At 37.2% G+C, this 19,288-nt stretch overlaps 1 protein-coding gene across 5 annotated transcripts in view; it reads right to left on the bottom strand.

The window, feature by feature from the left end:
• Positions 1 to 19,288, bottom strand: part of HEATR5B (HEAT repeat containing 5B) — a 102,177-nt gene that overhangs the window by 44,678 nt on the left and 38,211 nt on the right. For all 5 annotated transcript variants that reach the window (XM_004418142.3, XM_087436894.1, XM_087436895.1 and 2 more), the window contains exons 19-22: positions 14,937 to 15,096; positions 11,018 to 11,207; positions 8,374 to 8,543; positions 1,169 to 1,313 (exon numbers count right to left, since the gene is read on the bottom strand). In XM_004418142.3, the coding sequence (XP_004418199.1) occupies positions 1,169 to 1,313; positions 8,374 to 8,543; positions 11,018 to 11,207; positions 14,937 to 15,096 (665 nt within the window). The remainder of the gene's footprint in view (positions 1 to 1,168; positions 1,314 to 8,373; positions 8,544 to 11,017; positions 11,208 to 14,936; positions 15,097 to 19,288) is intronic.

Below are 19,288 nucleotides of genomic sequence, written 5' to 3'. Positions count from 1 at the left end.
GGAAGCCTGTACCTGGTTTGCTCTGGACTTCACCCCAGGCACCTTTTCCCTTTGCTCATTTTGCTTTGTATCCTTTTGCTGTAATAAACCGTAGCCATAAGCATGACTATATGATGAGTCCTTCTAGTGAATCATCCAACTTGAGACACTGACACACTAATTTGCAAAAGCTTTAAAAACATTAAAATATAAATACACACACTTTAATAAATATAATAAATTAATAATATGAAAAAAGTGTGTTTTGCAAATATTCTTCCCTCTCTTAGTTTGTCTTTCAATTTTGATTATGGTGACGACATGTAGAAGTTTTGAAATTTTATATGTATTCAGGAGAATTCTGTAATTACTCCAGGTGCTATGTTTTCTCTCCAAAAAGCAATGCTTACCGTTGGACTTTGATAATAAACTTCTTTTACATTCTACAATACAGTATGTTTGTTAATAGAGCTCTTACTATACTATGCTAAAATTGAAGTTGTTTTGGTATCTTGCTTCTTAGTACCCAAGCAACTTCTATGCATTAGAAAGCTCTTATAAGTAAAACTTCTCTCTCACAATAGGGGAAATATCTGTCAAGCTCTGAAAAAGTTTCCACAGCACCTATCCCTGAACACCAGAAGATCCACTACGAATTCAAGCTATACTTAGAACCCTCCCAAAAAAGCAAAAAGAACTGAAGAAAGTAGAGATCTACCTTTAGCCACCCAAACATCTACTGACACTTCATAGTTTTATTGGTTACTTTGGGCTTCCCTTTCTAGAGGAAAAGTTATATCACAAAAAGTTAACTACTTGTCCAAGACTGGAAGCTTTCAGGTACCCCCAAAATAGATAATGTCTCTTTTCAGAAGTCTATTAGTGAGATAAGGCAATATCCCTAGAGTTAGCCATTCCTTTTATAGCCAAAATATCCTCAAGGGATGGCAGAAGTATCCTGATACTAAATGCTATTCATTTTTTTTTTTTTACACTACAAAACTTTTAACAAGGTAAAAATGTGAAATTACCAAGAAAACTATACTGGAATTTTTAAAGTGATAAATTTTATTTAAAAGAATAAGAATATTGACCATATTTCAATACAAAATGTTATTTAATGAGTAATATTCATTTGCAACGTTAGAGAATTTAAACAAAAAGAATAATGACAGATAATGTAACTTACTGGCACCACTGCTCTCTTTGTCCCCTGCATTTTTGGCTAGGCTCATGGCATATTCACATACTTCAGCTGCTTCTCTTTGTGCAAGCTGCCGGAGACACGCCACAGCTGCTCGTCGAAGTAACAAATGGGAACTACATAAGTGAACCTGTAAACCATAACAATTTTAGATAATTTTTTAAAAAAAGCTGTAATCTCACTTGCCTAATGAATATATATTAAAACCGTACTGTGAAGAGGCTCTTCGTTTAATAACCTCAGTGGTTAAATAGCCAAATAATGGCCTTTTGGAAAAATAATAATACCAATAAAATACATAAAGAATATTTTAGTAGCCAAAATAACTGTCCCAAGACTTGGGCACTAAAAGTCATACTACATACTGAGATGAAAATCCAGAAGAATCTTTTGCACGTCTTATTTTACACATGGTCCTACTAAACTTTGCCATGTAGAATATTTTCAGTGCAGAGAGATTAAATGTAGTGAATGAAAAGTTAGGGGGTAGAGCACACAGCAAGAACTGAAAGCAAAGGAGGATATTTATCAAAATAAAAAAAATAAAATCAAGCAAACATAAACACCTAAAAAGAATTGGAAAATGAAGCCTTTTGATATAGAATTTTTTTTAATCTCAAAAGTTCCTAAAAGAATCAATATAGTACATTCTAATATGTGAAGTAAAGTATAAGATGCAGCATAGCATAACGATTCAGAGCTCTGGCTCCAGTTGCCAGACTGGGTTTGAAACCTGGCTCTGTCATTTACTCCTGTGTGATGTCAGACAAGTTACTTAACCTCTCTGTGACTTATCTGCCCATATGTAAAATGGGGATAGTAATTATTCACAGGAATATAGTGAAAATAAAACAAGTTAATACAAGTATTTTGCTTAGAACAGTGGCTGACACATGGTAATTGCTTAAGAAATATTAGCTATTATCAGTATTGCTATAAATCTGATTTATCAAGAAAATATTATGTTCCACATGCTGCTTTTTAAGCAAGGAAGTAATACACTTTAGAAAGAATCCCATCTAGAAATGATGATGGGGGAATGATTATGTGAAATACATTACCTCTTCACAATGCTAGTGTATTTTTATATATTATATTATATATAATATTATTAATATAGCATTTGTAACTCAAGATATATTTGCATAAAATTCATAGCCCATGAAATTTATACCAAGTATTAAAAAAACAAAATATAACTGAGGGGAGAAAATCTGACAGATTTTTTTCAACAAAATGTTTTATTCACTTCTCTTCCTGAAAATAAAGACTTTTTGGAACTTTCAAACATCCTATAATTAGAAAGCTTACACATGGTCATGTGAGATGGGAAGGACAAATCACTTAGGCTCTCAAAGTTTTTGCCTTTTTATCTGTACAATGGAGACAACGTCCACCCTGCTTATCTTATACAATTGTGGAAAAAATCAAATGATCAAATAGATACGAAGCAAAACACTATAAAAACTTAATTTAATTAAAATTAAATAGAATTGTAGCTAAGAAAATACACTTGAGCCAGCCCTGGTGGACTCATGGTTAAAGTTTGGTGCGCTCTGCTTCGGTGGCCTGGGTTCGGTTCCCAGGTGCAGAACCACACCACTCGTCTGTGAATAGCCATGCTGTGGTGGCGGCTCACACAGAAGAACTAGAAGGACTTACAACTAGAATATACAACTATGTCCTGGGGCTTTGGGGAGGGAAAAAAAAAGAGAGAGAGGAAGATTGGCAACAGATGTTAGCTCAGGGCGAATCTTTCCCAGCAAAAAAAAAAGAAAGAAAGAAAATACACTCAACATATGTTGACTGGTAGAGCCAAAGTGAAAGAAATAAAACATTTTACAGTTTTCAAAGTGTTTTCAAAAACTTCAATGATTCTTCTTTTTTTTTATTTATTTATTTACTTTTCCCCCAAAGCCCCAGTAGATAGTTGTATGTCATAGCTGCACATCCTTCTAGTTGCTGTATGTGGGACTTGGCCTCAGCACGGCCAGAGAAGCGGTGCGTCGGTGTGCGCCCGGAATCCGAACCCGGGCCGCCAGCAGCGGAGCGCATACACTTAACCGCTAAGCCACGGGGCCGGCCCACATTTCAATGATTCTGAGGCATGCTTTTTTTCCCATTGTAATATCTCTGATATTAAAGATGCAAATTACAATTGAGCCGTCTTACAATCCCTGTAAACCAGGTAACAGTAATGATGTATTTGTTTTAAAATTTTTCATTGACACTTTCTGGTAAAATCCACAAAAGTTCAGGAATAAAACATACTAAATTTGATAAAAATATGTGGCTTCTTCACGTCCCTTCCTAGTCCTTTTAGAGATAACCACAATGTATAGTGACATCCATCACTATAGTTTGGTTTAGCCTGTTCTTGAACTTTATATGAATGGTACCATGTAGCATGTTCTCTTCTGTGTCTGGCTTCTTCTCAGCAACATGTCTGTGAGGCTCATCCATGTGATTCCGTGTAATGGTAGTTCATTCATTTTTATTGCTGTAGTATTCTATTGAATAGAATATCATTCTATTCATATATCACTCTTTATATATCTTCTCTGCTGATTGATGGACATTGTGGTTGTTTCTGTTTTTGGCTATTTTGAATAAGCCAGCAACGAACATTCCTGTACATGTCTTTCGGCATACATGTGCATGCATTTCTGTCAGGTATTTAATTTACTTAAGGGTGGAGCTGCTGAGTCACAGTGTACACATATATTCAACTTTTGTAGATTATGCCTGCTTGTTTTCCAGAGAAGCTTCTTCTTTTTTCTTACATTCCACAAACCTCAGGAACATGCTCCTACATTAGATCTCTGTCTTCTTATAAAAACCCGTTATTTTATACTTTATGTCATCTTGCTATCCCTTCTTGTGCCGACCATGTACTTACATCTTGGACAACTGGACACCCCTGCTCTGTCACTGGTCACTTGGGCATTCAGCTCAAGTCTTTCTCTCACTGACATCTCCTCCAATTATCCCAGATGACATAAATGCCTGTATGTGGAATAATTCTGTCAGGACAGGAGAATGAATAACTGTGGTCACATGGTATAAAAAGCAGTTGTTTAGGGGCCGGCCCCGTGGTGTAGCGGTTAAGTCCACGTGCTCCGCTTCTGGCGGCCCAGGTTAGGATCCGGGGCATGCACTGAGGCACCACTTGTCAGGCCATGCTGTGGCGGCGTCCCATATAAAGTGGAGGAAGATGGGCACAGATGTTAGCCCGGGGCCAGTGTTCCTCAGCAAAAGAGGAGGATTGGCATGGATGTTAGCTCAGGACCGATCTTCTTCACAAAAAAAAAAAAGCAGTTGTTTGCCAGGAGAGAAATAGTAATTCAGAGTGGTGGTTGTTTTTTCAAAAACACATTTTGAATAGTTCTATCATCATACACATTTTAATACTTCTATATCATTTAATAAAGATTACTATGGTGAAACTCACCTTTCATTACATCTGCTGGAAAAAATCACATTTCATGTGTATTAGGTATTACATATGATATCACATAATACGGTCATTGCTGATGGCAATGATTGAGTACAAATGAATATGAAATTTTAAAAAATCCATACTGATTTCACCAATTTGGATGAATCCATGTGTAGACTATTTTTCAGAGAATGTCAAAAGATGTGGTAATGGAGAAAGCATGAGGGGCTTTTGGCAATGTGGAAACAAGACAACCACTTGAATGGCCCTTTTTCTCATCGTTAGCCTGCCATGCGCTCTCCTTCTTACCAGCTGCCTGTAATCCCACTACTTAGTCTTTTGGAAGAGGCTTAGGAAAGTGTTCCAACATGTCTTGTAATAAAACTCTTGATGTTCTGCTAAGGAAGTCAGTCTGGAAGCATTATCTTGTGTTAACACAGGAAACTCACTGCATTCTCTGTGGCTTATTTACAACCTCCACTGAGATAAAGAAATTCATATTATTATTTTCTCAGATCTGCTTAAATGTGTTCCATCTCATAAGGTCAACATCCATAGAAAGGAGGAAAATAGAAAGGAGAGAAAAATGGAGAGAGGAAACAGACAAAAAATGGAGAGACAACCTGAGGAGTGTGTCTCTGCATGCTTATCATTTTTGTCAGTTGCCTATTGCAGCTGCACCATGTAACAAGTTCCCCTTGCTCAGAGATGCCGTCTATGCCCTCAGAACTGGGGCATCAGACCATGACTTTTGGCAGCATGCTACATATCTCGCAGAATGCAATCTAGTGTATGCTATTAGTTGGTTATTTTCTTTGTGGATGTTCTTTGCAAACATTTCATGTGCATCTGGTTTTTGCCCTGTGGCACACTCAAACTCCTTGATGGTCTGGGACTGATTCAGTTCCCCCTGGTCTATGGTAAAACAGAAGAAAATCTTGCTGAGTAAAGGTAAATATACCACGTAGATCTAGTATCTAATATCTTGGCCGTTCAGTTCCTTCTCCTCATCCTGGATACCCTTCTCCTCCCTTTACCTCAACAATATCCTCCCATGGTTACATCTATAGTGCCTTTCTTTCTCCCTAGATATCAGTGTCCTCCCGTTTTTACCTTCCTCCTTTATCCAAATGAGATTTCATAATCCAACATTTCAGCACTGTCTTGTTAACATCCTTATCTCCCTCATCCTGCCATCATTTAATCAAATCTGCTTGGCAAAGTCCAACTATGAATGTATCAACGTATCTGGCTGCTCAATACCTGCACCCAAGTTGTTTACAGGTACTGGAGAAAAATCTCACAACTAGGTAGACTGCTACCATCATAAATCACACAATGGAGCCAAAGAGGGTCACTGACCTCTACAGAACCCTCAGTACTACCACAGAACTCTTACATTTCTCCAGTTAGTTCAATCTCCCACATCCCATTCTCCTCAAACTTCTGGCCCTCTTCTTTGCTTCCTCATTCATGGAACTTGATCTTCCCTTTTACTTGATTAAGAAAGTTAAGTCATCAGATAATAACTCCCTCAACTTCCAGCCACCAAATCCATAAGCCCATCTGTATCTACACTCATCCTCTCCTCCTTTCTTCATGTTGCACTGGAAGAGATATCCCCTTACATTTGCCCTAAAAACTCTATCCATTAGAAACCTTGGATGGTAATTATTCCCTCTCTGCCCTACACCTTGAACTCTTCCATCCTACCAGCTAAATCTCACCAGCATTTAAACACGCTCACTTCTCACTACTGTAGGAGAAAAAGAGTGTCTGCTGACCCCATCACTCCCTTGACCTATTGTCCTCTGTCCTCTCCTTTACATTCAAACTTCTGCAGAAGTTTCTGTTCATATTCTATCTCTAACCCAATGTATTTGGGCTTCCATTTGTACCACTCTACCAGACGAGCTCTTGCTAAGAACACCATATGACAAAAGTCAAAGGACACATTATAGCTCTCATCTCACTTGATCTCTTGACCATATTTGATACAGCTGACCACTTCTCTACTCTACTTGGCTTCTGTGAACACCACAACCTCTATTTTTCCTTTAATCTCTCTGACTACTTCTTCATGTTTTTTTGCTGACTTTTTTTTTCCTCCTAAATTTTATATGCTGGGTTCCTCATTCAGCACTCTCTCTGGTGATCTCATCTACTCCTAGAATCTATTTTCCATCTAAATACTTATGCCTCCCAAATTTACCTCTCCAACCAGACTTCTCTTTTCTGAGTTCCAGGCCCATGCACCTGACTGTCCAAATGTCTAAAACTGAATTAATGATATCCACTCTTCCCAACCTTGTCCTACTCCAATGTTGCCAACCTTAGAAAATTACATTACTATGCTCAAGTCAGAAACCTGGGTCACATCCTTCTCCCTTTTTCCTACAGCCAATCAAACAAAAGATTCTATTGATCCTTCCTCCTAAATATCACTCAAATCCATCAATTTTTCCCCATTCCCATTGCTACCAACTTAGAACAAGCCATTATCATCTCCCTCCTAGACCATCATAATTCTTACCCTGCAGAGTCCATTCTCCACTGTGCAGCAAAAATGAAACGTAAAAAGCACAAATCTGATCAGGTTACTCCCCTGTGGAACACCTCCTAATGGTTTCCCATTGCTGGTAGAATAAAGTCCAAAGTTTTAATATAGAAAGTCTGTGCGATCTGCCCCCTGGCTAATTGTCCAGCCTCACCTTGTGCCCCTGTGACCCACCTCCCCGTCTTCTCTCTCAGCCTTAACCACACTGACTCAATAGTTCCTTAAATTCATCATCCTTCCCATCTCAGCACCTTTCACATATTTTTCCCTCTGTCCAAAAATGAATGCTGTCTACTCCAATATCATGCTCTTCTCCAAACTAACTCTTATTTATCCTGCAGTTGTTGTTAGTGCTGTCCAGTTGATTTCCACCCGGGTGGCCAGGTTCTTCTTCCTGGTCTCTCTCAGTCTGGAAGCTCCACGGAAACCTGTCCACCGTGGGTGACCCTGCTGCTATTTGAAATACCGGTGGTATAGCTTTCGGTATCATAGCAACACACAGCTGCCACAGTATGACAACCAACAGACGAGTGGTGTGGTTCGCTAACCAAGAAACGAACCCAGGCCAGAGGCAAGAGTGCCGAATCTTAACCACTAGACCCTAAGGGCTGGCATTTATCCTGCAGATCACACTTTAAATATCATTCTTTCAAGGAAATCTTTTCTGAATGTCTGGATTAGGATAGGCTCCCCTGTTCTGCCGTGTACATGCTCTCCTGTAGCCTTTTCTAGAACTTATCTTATTTGTAAATAATTATTGTTGCCCACGTTCCCCTGGAAACTATAAACTTCATTATGACAGAGGCTTCGTCTTGTCTCATTACACATGTAATCCCAGTACTCTGCATGGTGCCTGACAGATAGCAGGCTCTCAGTAAATACTTGTTGAGTGAATACATTAACGATTCTGATGATAGCAACCGCTCCTCAGAAGTTATTAATCAACCTTTAGGACATAAAACTCTGAGCAGAAAAGATTAAAAATAAGCTGAGAAATAAGCAGTTCATCAAAATATTTCTTACAAGGTCAAAAAGGAAAACCAGTGAATAGTCATGAAATGACTACTAAAGCTCAAACCCGAGAATTCAAAATCCAGGAAACTTACATTTTTTGTTTCGGTCTAGTTTGATCTTTCGGGAAACACATTTGGGGCTCCCTAAATAAACCAATGAATGAAACAGCTTTATACTCACACAAAGACTAGGAACGAGACTAGATAGATTGACGTGTCGTGGTGCAAACATGTGAAGCTGCTGAAGGCAAGATATGGCAGCCGCCTGCACGAGAGAATCTGAATGGTCCTGGGTTATTGCACAACCCACCAAACAAGAAGAACGAATTGTGGAAATTGTTGCTCCATTCCCTAGTATCGAAATAGAAAATGTAAAATACAATTATTTCATTAGTATCACCAATAATATCCCTAGAAATAATTATCTTCTAAATAACCCCCCTTTTTTAAAAATAATTTTATTTATTTATTTATTTCCCCCAAAGTCCCAGTAGATAGTTGTATGTCACAGCTGCACATCCTTCTAAAGATTTTATTTATTTAATTTTTTCCCCCCAAAGCCCCAGTAGATAGTTGTATGTCATAGCTGCACATCCTTCTAGTTGCTGTATGTGGGACTCAGCCTCAGGATGGACGGAGAAGTGGTGCCTCGATGCGCACCCGGGATCCGAACCCGGGCCACCAGCATTGCAGCGTGCGCACTTAACCACCAAGCCACAGGGCCGGCCCTGCACATCCTTCTAGTTGCTGTATGCGGACACGGCCTCAGCATGGCCAGAGAAGTGGTGCGTCAGTGCGCACCCAGGATCCGTACCCAGGCCACCAGGAGCCGGGCGCGCCACTTAACCGCTAAGCCACAGGGCCGGCCCTAAATAACCCCTCTTTCTGATTACTGTTCAGACTGTTTTGAAAACAAAAGTCTGCAAGGTCCATAGAAATTATTTCAAAACATGACTGCATAGGGATGAAAATAATACACCTCTCTTAGATTTAGCCAGATTTATATTTATTCTCTAATTATACTGTTTTTAAACTCATCATTGTTTTATTTGAAAGAGCCAGAAAATTCTTCACTCTCTGGTTCTCTGTTTAACCAATATTATTACTTTTACCATACAATAACTTCAAATCCTATTTTCCTAATAAGATTAATGGCAACTTTTACAGAGACAGGAAAAATAAATTGTAGTATAATATACTATCTATATAAAAAAATAATTGCCAAATATAGGTGATTTAAAATTTTTACCAATGTAAAATAAAATAATTTTATATACATATAAAGACCAAACAAGGAAATCATAGTCACTAAGAGTCACATCAGGTTTAAAACAAGTATTGCTTCATCAACATTGCATCAGAAAGCATCTGGTAAACACCTATGCTTAGTGAAAGGTGTACGTTTATTCTCTCCATAGCCTTACGATATTTACTGGAAGAAAGAACCCATGGGCCGGCCCCACATACAGCAACTAGAAGGATGTGCAGCTATGACAGACAACTATGTACTGGGGCTTTGGGGGAAAAATAAATAAATAAAATCTTTAAAAAAAAAAAAGAACCCATTAATTTTCTCTAAGAGGACAGTGAGTCTAAGAAAGACATACGTCTAAATCACTTATTTTTGAGTTCCTAGCATTCTTCCTTAAGATCTTTTCTTTTTTAAAAAAATATTTGCCTGAAAGGATGCAACAAGGCATAGTGGTTAAGAATGCAGGCAAAGGAAACTGATCTGGGCCTCATTTCTGATTCCAACCACTCACTGGCTATATATACATAAAACTCTGGAAAAGTTCTTAACTTCTCTCAGCCTCTGCGTTTTACCTGTAAAATGGAGAGATGTACCTATCTCAGGATTGTTGTCAGAATTAAACGAGATAATGTATATAAAAAGCTTAACTCATTGAAAGATTTAAAAAAAATGGTAGGGGGAGAAAGTGAAAACTCTGAAAGTGACTTATATATTCAGGATAAATTCACAGTAATTTTCTGACTTGAGTGTTTAATTTATCCATTGGTAGAATTATTTCAGTGGTAAGAATATGAGCCTTAAGATCATAAATCTGCCATTCATCAGCTGAGTAACTCTAGGCAAGTTGCTTATCTTCTCTGAGCTTGCTTCCTCATAGAAAAATTAGATAGTCTTATCTACCTTATGGCAGTGGTTTTTCAAACTATGTTCCTGACCCTTAGAGTTTAAAAAGAAGTGAAGCAAGGGGCAGGCCTGGTGGCTTAGTGGTTAAGTTCGGTGTGCTCTGCTTCAGCAGCCCGGGTTCGGTTCCCAGGCAGGCACCTACACCACTCATCAGCCACGCTGTGGTGGTGACCCACGTACAAAACAGAGGAAGACTGGCACAGATGTTAGCTCACGGTGAATCTTGCTCAAGCAAAAAGAGGAAGGTTGGCACAGATATTAGCTCAGGGCGAGTCTTCCTCAGCAAAAAACAAAATTAAAATTGAAAAAAAAAAAAGAAAAAGAAGCAAAGCAAAAGTCCATGAAGACAAGTGGATGGCACTCCAAGGCAAAGGAACTCCATTTTTATTTTTGTCTTCATGGGGCTCCAGGTAAAATTTCATTTAGAAATGTTTTTTCTGCTTAAAACTTCAAAAAACATGTCAGTCATAGGTTTGTTGTAGGGATTAAATAAAATAGCATATGTAAAAAGCAGAGTTCCAGGCCTTTGGTAAATCAGAAGCATAGTACATAGTAATACATAGTAATTATTACTTTATTACAAAATTTCTTTAAGTAACATGATGGTGACATTCAGCAAACTGAAAGATAGTAATCATCTGTCTAGTTCCTTTAAGATGAATTTACTTACCTTGTAGTTCAGGGCCAACAGTGGTTATTATCGCACCTAAGCATCTACCCAAACACTGATGCACTTCCGTATGTGAAGGTGGAACTGTCAACAGCAAGGTAAGAACTAGAGACAATGTTGGTTCCACATATCCACGATACATTGGGCCACTAGAATCCACTATCAAAGCAAGAGAATGAAGAGACCAAGTCTGGAACAAAATAAAATTTTACTGTAGTTTTAAGGAATAATTAGAGTATACTAAATTGATTTTTTAACTTAAATTTTATTAAATACTAACATCTTAGTTTTTAATCAATAATCTAGAAATCAATTAAAATATATTCCTTAAGAAATAACAGGTAGCACGTAAGCTACCCAAGAGCCAATAACCAAAGCAACTGATGTACAAATGCTATGTTTAAATTTTCTCCACAGCATGGCTTTGAGCGTCAGAAAAAAATCTCAATGATGAACTCATTCTCTTCTATTATAATGGACATATATTACCCACTTCCAAAAGACAATGACTTAAGCGTTTGATTTAGTGGACATCGAATATAACTTTATTGCCTGTATTGTTGGAGTTTTCCCAAGAAACTAGCCTGAAATAAAACAATGATCATGACAATGTTCTGTACTCACATATATTTCCAGAGCAATGACATTCACACAACAGCTCTTCAAGTGCATCGAACCATTTCAGGCCCCTATTTATGTTTACTAAGCATAAAGCAACCTAACAGTATTTGTAAAACTAACCTCAGAGCAATATACTATAATCAGCACAGGCCTGAGAAAACAAAAAGTCCTTTAAGATTCCCACATCCAGCTGTAGACTTACCTTTTACTTCTGCTGTTGGCAGCTCTAAAGGAGAACTGTATTACTGGGCTGAGGACAGAGGTCTCAATAGAGAGGTTTCCCAACTTGCCAACATAGTGGGAAAAAAATCCATACCTTAACTTCTACTACCTGTTAATCTACCCCAATCCTAGGGAACTCAGCAACCTGACTTGGACAGGTACATACAGAAACCACACCTACTGACAAGAGCTAGCAAAAAGTAACAGGGATACAGCAGCTTGCAGGAGAAAGACCAGAGTATACATTCTGGAGGAAAAAAGTAAGGGAAGAAACAAAAAAAGACTTTAATAAAACTATAATAAGGATTTTTAAGGCAATATAATTAAAGCACGAAGGAGATTCTAGAAGTGTCTTAAAAAAAAAAACCCCACCAGGATTTATATTAAATATTCAGTAGAAAACTGGAAAAAAAGTAGTTATTGCTAAAAACTAAAATCATTATCTTGAAGATCAAATGGAAGATTATCCTGTAACACAGAGTGAAAACATAAAAAAATAATGAGGAAAAAGGCAAGAGACCTAATATATGAATAATAAGAGTTCCAGAAAGAGAAAGAGAAAAGATAAACTTCTCCAAAACTTGATGAAATTTCTAAGCTTCAAGGATAAAGAGAAAAATTTTTACACACTGCCAAACCAAAATATAAGGTTACAGACATACATACATATTTCAGATGTTGCTTAGAAAAAGCAATGAAAAGATGGGGAATAAAGATAGCTGTGATGTCCATAAGTATCCATTAATTCAGAAGTTTATTAAATAAGTCATTGTTTTTTGGAAGTGTGAAAAATATTCATATATAAAAGAAGAAAATAAATGCATCATCGAAGTTTTATTTCTGGATACTCAAAGCCACATTGCAGAGAAACTTTAAACACAGTATTCATACATCAGTTGCTTTGAAAATTGGCTTATATGTTACCTTTTATTTCCTAGAGAACATATTTGAGAGTTTTTATAAATAATTGATTAAAATTTGCAATGTTAATATTTACTGAAATTTAACTTAAAAAAATATGAGCTGCCATTAGCCTCCAATGTGCAACATCAGAACGCAGAAAACACTGAAACATTTATGAATAATGAAAGAAAAGGACTGTAAGCTAGGAATAGTGTGCTCAAGTAAAATATCATTCAAATGTGAAGGCAAAATAAAGCCTTTTTTTAGGGATGCAAGGATTCAAAAAGCATACCACTCAAGAACCCTTCCTAAGTTAATTATTGCTGGAGGAAGTTTTCCTATCAAATAAAAATAAGAACATAGATCTCAAGAAAAGAGTTGAGGATACAAAACAAAAAACATTACTGAACAATAAATCTCTAGTAATTATAGTTAAATACATGTAGATAATAATGCAACTGCAAAATATAATTTTTGAGTTAGGATTCTTAAAGCAGAAGAGACATTAGGAAAAACTTAAGAATAGCTACTGTACTATTCTTGTAGAGATATAAACTGAAATAGTAGTGCAGAGGGAATGTAATTGATCCAAATTATAGTAAAATGTCCTGTCATATAAAAAGAATCATGTAAAGTGGTCACTTAGAGGAGTTTGGTTTTAAGAGATTAAAGCAAGAAAGGGCTGAGAAAAAGATGAAGACAAAAGAAAGAAAACTAGGGGGGCCGGCCCAGTGGCACAAGCTGTTAAGTGCGCGCGCTCCGCTTCGGCAGCCCGCGGTTCACAGGTTCAGATCCCCGGCGCGCACTGATGCACCGCTTGGTAAGCCATGCTGTGGCAGCGTCCCATATAAAGTAGAGGAAGATGCGCACAGATGTTAGCTCAGGGCCACTCTTCCTCAAGCAAAAAGGGGAGGATTGGCATCGGATGTTAGCTCAGGGCTAGAGTCCTCCTCACACACAAAAAAAGAAAACTAACACCTACTCTTTGACATAAAAGAAAAAAGCAGCAACTTCTTGGGTAAAATAATTTTGTAACTGTGTTCTTTTCTTCCAGACTCGTGTGAAAACAACATTAAAAAAAAAGCAGCGTTGGGGCCGGCCCGTGGCGTAGTGGTTAAGCACGTGCGCTCTGCTGCTGGCGGCCCGGGTTCAGATCCCGGGTGTGCACTGATGCACCGCTTGTCAAGCCATGCTGTGGCGGCCTCCCATATAAAGTGGAGGAAGATGGGCACGGATGTTAGCCCAGGGCCAGTCTTCCTCAGCAAAAAGAGGAGGATTGGCAGATGTTAGCACAGGGCTGATCTCCTCAGCAACAAGAGGAGGATTGGCAGATGTTAGCTCAGGGCTGATCTTCCTCACACACAAAAAAAGCAGCGTAGCACCTCTTAAGGGATAAGATTACTTGATTTTTGTTTCTCCCCTTTTGAGAATTTTGTGCTTTATACAGCTGGAAACCTTTACCAAGAAGTCAAACTGTAGACTAGAAGCCTCTGGTGGATTTAGTGTCTTTTATCTAATGAGGAAGGAGCTCATTTACTAATAAACTAATGGCAGGCGGTAACGGCAATTGAACTTATCTCCTCCCAACTTCTAAGTCCCAACATGAAGCTGGCAAGTTGAATGCTGTTGGATTCATGTACTCTTAATATTTTTAGGTGCATCAGTGGGAAGTAGCAAATCAAGAGTATAGGATATTTCACACATGTGAAGCTCTTGCCTCTCATTGTAGTTATATCTGTGTATAAAATGTTTAAGCAGAAACAAACAAAAAAATTCAATGAGTACACCTAAAGATTCAACCAAAGATCCTGGACCTGAGTTGGGGTATTAGAGAAGAGAGAGAGAATGACAGTTATTAAAAGTTCAAGGAAATGCAAAAAAAGGGGAAATAAGTAGAAAGGACAACAAATAGTAAAAAAAAAACTAACTATGTTTCATGGAATGTATCTGAATGGCTTAAATTCCCAGAATAAGACAGACTTTAAATTTAGGTTAAAATACAAAATCCTGTTATACACTTTTACAAATAAAACTCATAAAACAAAATGACAGACAAAGACCCTAATACATTTTTCCTAACAACTTAACAGAATCATTACTACTTTATACAGCAAGTAGTTTTCCCAAAAGTATTATTTAAAATTTTCATAGTAAAAAAAAATGAACATTATACCTGGACTTCAGAGGATGTTCCATCTTGTGCAAGAGCCAATAAAATGCTAACACTGGTCTTCAGATGTTGTCCTGAGCCGATACCACCAACATATCGATGTAAACAACCAAGAGCCAATGAATGCCCAGTTCTGGATACAACATCTCGGGCCGATTTCAATCTGGAAAAAAGTCACGCTTCAGGGATTGTTTTTTCTATTTCCCTAGAGCAATAGCAAGCTTATGAGTCACACAATAAGAGGGATTTATTCTGAAAATTAGAAAAGATTACAATCATGATTTCTGCTTTCTCCGCTCTCTAATAAGAGTTAGGATTTAATTTAAATAAGAGTTAGAGATGTAACTTAAAATGGTTGGTTAAAGTCATACATTTCGATGAATAAAGCCTACTTCAGAGAAAATCGGAATGAAGAATCACAGCTTCTCAGCTTTTAATATTAGTTATTCCTTGAAAAGCCAAGAGCTACTTGAAATGTATTTTTATTATTGGTGTTTTAAATAAAAGAGCAGCTTTTGTAATTGGTTTTGAAAATACAAAAAAAATATTATTTGTATTCACAGAATTACAGAAAATGCTTTTAACTTGCACTTCAGAAATTCCCTATAATTACAATTTGAACCTTTTAAAAATGGGCCAGGGTTTTTCCTTTGTGAAATATATCTTTAATGAATTAAAAGATATAAAAGGGAGCTATTGTATATTACTTTTTAAAATAATCTTTATTAAAATGTATTTATACACAATAAAATTCACCAATTTTAAGTGTACAGTAAAATGTAGAATTTAGTGAGTTCTGATAATTGTATACAGTATGTATCCACCACATAATCATAATACAGAAGAGAGATGTCCTAGGAATATAATGTAAGCCACGTTATGTAATTTTAAATATTCTAGTCACCACACTACACAAGGGAGAAAAGACACAGGTGAAGTTAATTTTAATAAGTTTTATTAAACCCAACATATCCAAAATATTGAAATATCAAGATCTAATCAATATAACAAATTATTATTGACATATTTTACATTCCTTTTATGCACAAAGTCTTCAAAACCCTATGTGCATTATACACTTACAGCGCATCTCGATTTGAGCCGGACACATTTCAACTGCTCAGTAGCCACATGTGGCTGCCATATTAACAGCACAGATATAACACATTTTCTTGACCACAGTAAGTTCCCTCATGTCCCTTTGAAGTCCTCTACCTCCCTCTAACACCCTGGCAAACATTGATCTGTCTTCTATCTCTATAGTTTTACCTTTTACATAGTTTCATACAAATAAAAACAGACAGTACATAGTCTTTTGTGTTTGGATTCTTTTACATAGCATAATGATTTTGAGAGTCATCCCATTTATTGTATAAGTAGTTTATTCTTTTTATATAGCTGAGCAGTATTTCATTTATGAACATAACACAGTTTATTTATTCATTTACCACAATTTATTTATTCATTTACCAATTGACAGAAATGGATTCTTTCCACTTTTTGGCTCTCATGAATAAAGCTGCTATAAAAGTTTGAGTACATGTGCTTGTGTGCATGTGTTTTCACTTCTCTTGGGTAAATACTTAGGAGTGGAATTGCTAGGTCATAAGGTAAGAGTATGTTTAAGTTTATAAAAAAATCACCAAACTATTTTCCAAAGTGGCTGTATCATTTTACATTTTCACAAGCAATGTATGAGAATTCCAGTTACTCCACATCCTTGTCAACACTTGGTATTTCCAGTCTTTTTACGGTAGCTACTCTAGTGGGCACGTCGTAGTAGCTCATTGTGGTTTCAATGTGCATTTCCCTGCTGACTAATGACGGGGAGTATCTTCTCATGTGCTCTTTTGCCATTATCATATCTTCTTCAAATATTTCTTCTACTTTGAAATTTTCATTTTAACATTATCATGTAAAAAGCAAAATTTTTTAATATTGATGAAGTCCAACTTATTAATTTTAAATATTTTATGGTTCATGCTTTTCGTATCCCACAAAATCTTTGCGTAATCCAAGATTACAAAGTTTTCTTTTAGGGTTTTTTTTTTTTTTTTGGTGAGGAAGATTGGCCCTGAGCTAACATCTGTACCAACCTTCTTCTACTCTGTATATGGGACGCTGCCATAGCATGCTTGATGAGCAGTGTGTAGGTCTGCACCCAGGATCCGAACCTGTGAACCCCAGGCTGCTGAAGCTGAGTGTGCAAACTTAACCACTATACCACCAGGCCGGCCCACAGAAGTTTTATAGTTGGCTCTTACATTTGGATCCATTATCGATACCAAGTTAATTTTTTTATATGGTGTGAGTTAAGTACAGAGATTTATTTTTTTTTTGTTCCATGAACATATCCAATTTTTCCAGTTCTATCTGTTAAAAAGACAAATGGGGAAATTTGTTGTTTCCCAAGTGCCAGCCTTGGCACCTTTGTTGAAAATCGATTTAATATACATATACACTTCTTTCTGGATTTTTTTTATTGTTCCATTGACCTATATGTCTTTTCTTATGTCAATGCCACCTATCTTGGTTATAGTAGCATTATAAAAAGCCTAAAATCAGGTAGTGAAAGTTTTCCCAACTCTGTTCTTTTTCAGTTGTTCTGGCTATCCTAGATCTTGTGCATCTCTGTATAAACTGTGGAATCAGCTTGTCGATTTCTATAGAAAGTGGTTGCTTGAATTTTGACTTATGTTAAATACATAGATCAAACTGGAGAGAACTGATATCTTTAACAAAATTGAGTCTTCTGTTGCATGAACATAGTATATTTCTCCACTTATACAGGTATTCACGAACTGCACTCAGCAGTGTTTTGTAGTTTTCAGTGTACAGCTCTTACACATTTTTTAAAATTGTTCCCTTAGTATTTTTTTTTAAAGATTTTATTTATTTATTTATTTTCCCCCCAAAGCCCCAGTAGATAGTTGTACGTCATAGCTGCACATCCTCCCAGTTGCTGTATGTGGGACACGGCCTCAGCGTGGCCGGAGAAGCGGTGCGTCAGTGCGCGCCCGGGATCCGAACCCGGGCTGCCAGCAGCGGAGCGCGCACACCCAACCGCCAAGCCACGGGGCCGGCCCGTCCCTTAGTATTTTTTATCCTTTATAACTGGCATTTAAAAATTTTCAATTTCTAGTTCTTCATTGACAGAATACAGAAATATAATTATTGGATACCTTAAGAACATACTAAACAAATTTATTAGTTCTAAAAACTTTTTTGTAGGCTCCTTAGGATTTTCTCCATACATTCAAATTTCATTCAGAAAAAAAGACAGCTTTATTTCTTCCTTGGCAATCTGCATCCCTTTCATTTCTTTTACCTTTTTTTTTTTTAAAGATTTTATTTATTTATTTATTTTCTCCCCAAAGCCCCAGTAGATAGTTGTATGTCATAGCTGCACATCCTTCTAGTTGGGTGTATGTGGGATGCGGCCTCAGCATGGTCGGAGAAGCAGTGCATCGGTGCACACCCAGAATCCGAACCCAGGCCGCCAGCAGCGGAGCGCGCGCACTTAACCGCTAAGCCACGGGGCCGGCCCTCTTTTACTTTCTTGATTGCACATCTAGTGCAATGCTGAATAACAGTGGTGAGAGCAAACATCCTTGCCTTGTTCCTGACTTTAGGGGGAAAGTATTCAGTCTTGATCATTAAGTATGATATTTGCTGTAGATTTTTGTCCAGGGGCTATCAGATTTAAGACAGTCTCTTCTGAAATTCCTAGCTTGCTGGGCATTTTTATGATGAACGGATATTGAATATTGTCCAAATGCTTCTGCTGCATCTAACAGATGTTCTAAAAGATGATCATGTGAAATCTCCTTTTTAGTCTGTTAATATGGTGAATTACACTGATTTTCGATATTAAATCAACCTTGCATACCTGGGATAAACCCCACTTGGTCATGAATTATCCTTTAAAAATGTTGTTGGGCTTGATTAAATTTTTGTTAAAGGTTTTATGTCCATGCTTATGAGGACGATTGGCCTTTCCTTGTAATGTCTTTGTCTGATTTTGGTATCAGGGTAAAGCTGGCCTCATAAAGAGCTGGATGGTATTTCCTCCTCTTCTATTTTTCTGGAAGAGTCTGAATAGACTTGGTATTATTATTCCGTAAATGTTTGGTTGAATTTACTAAGGAAGACATTCTGGCCTGGAGTTCTCTTTGAGAGAAGGTTTTAAACTCTGAATTTAATTTCTTTCATAGATACAAAGTTATTCATTTTATCTATTTCTTCTTAAATGAGCTTTGCTAGTTTGTGTCTTTCAAAGAACTAGCTCATTTCATCTAAGTTGTCAAATTTATTGGCATAAAGTTCTTTGGAATACTTCCTTATTATCCTTTTAA

The sequence above is a fragment of the Ceratotherium simum genome, chromosome 11, assembly GCF_057802395.1.
Source record: "Ceratotherium simum simum isolate JZ-2026a chromosome 11, ASM5780239v1, whole genome shotgun sequence".
NCBI classification, from domain to species: domain Eukaryota; kingdom Metazoa; phylum Chordata; class Mammalia; order Perissodactyla; family Rhinocerotidae; genus Ceratotherium; species Ceratotherium simum.
Note: the sequence above shows the minus strand (reverse complement) of the source record. Positions and strands in the feature narration are given on the sequence as shown.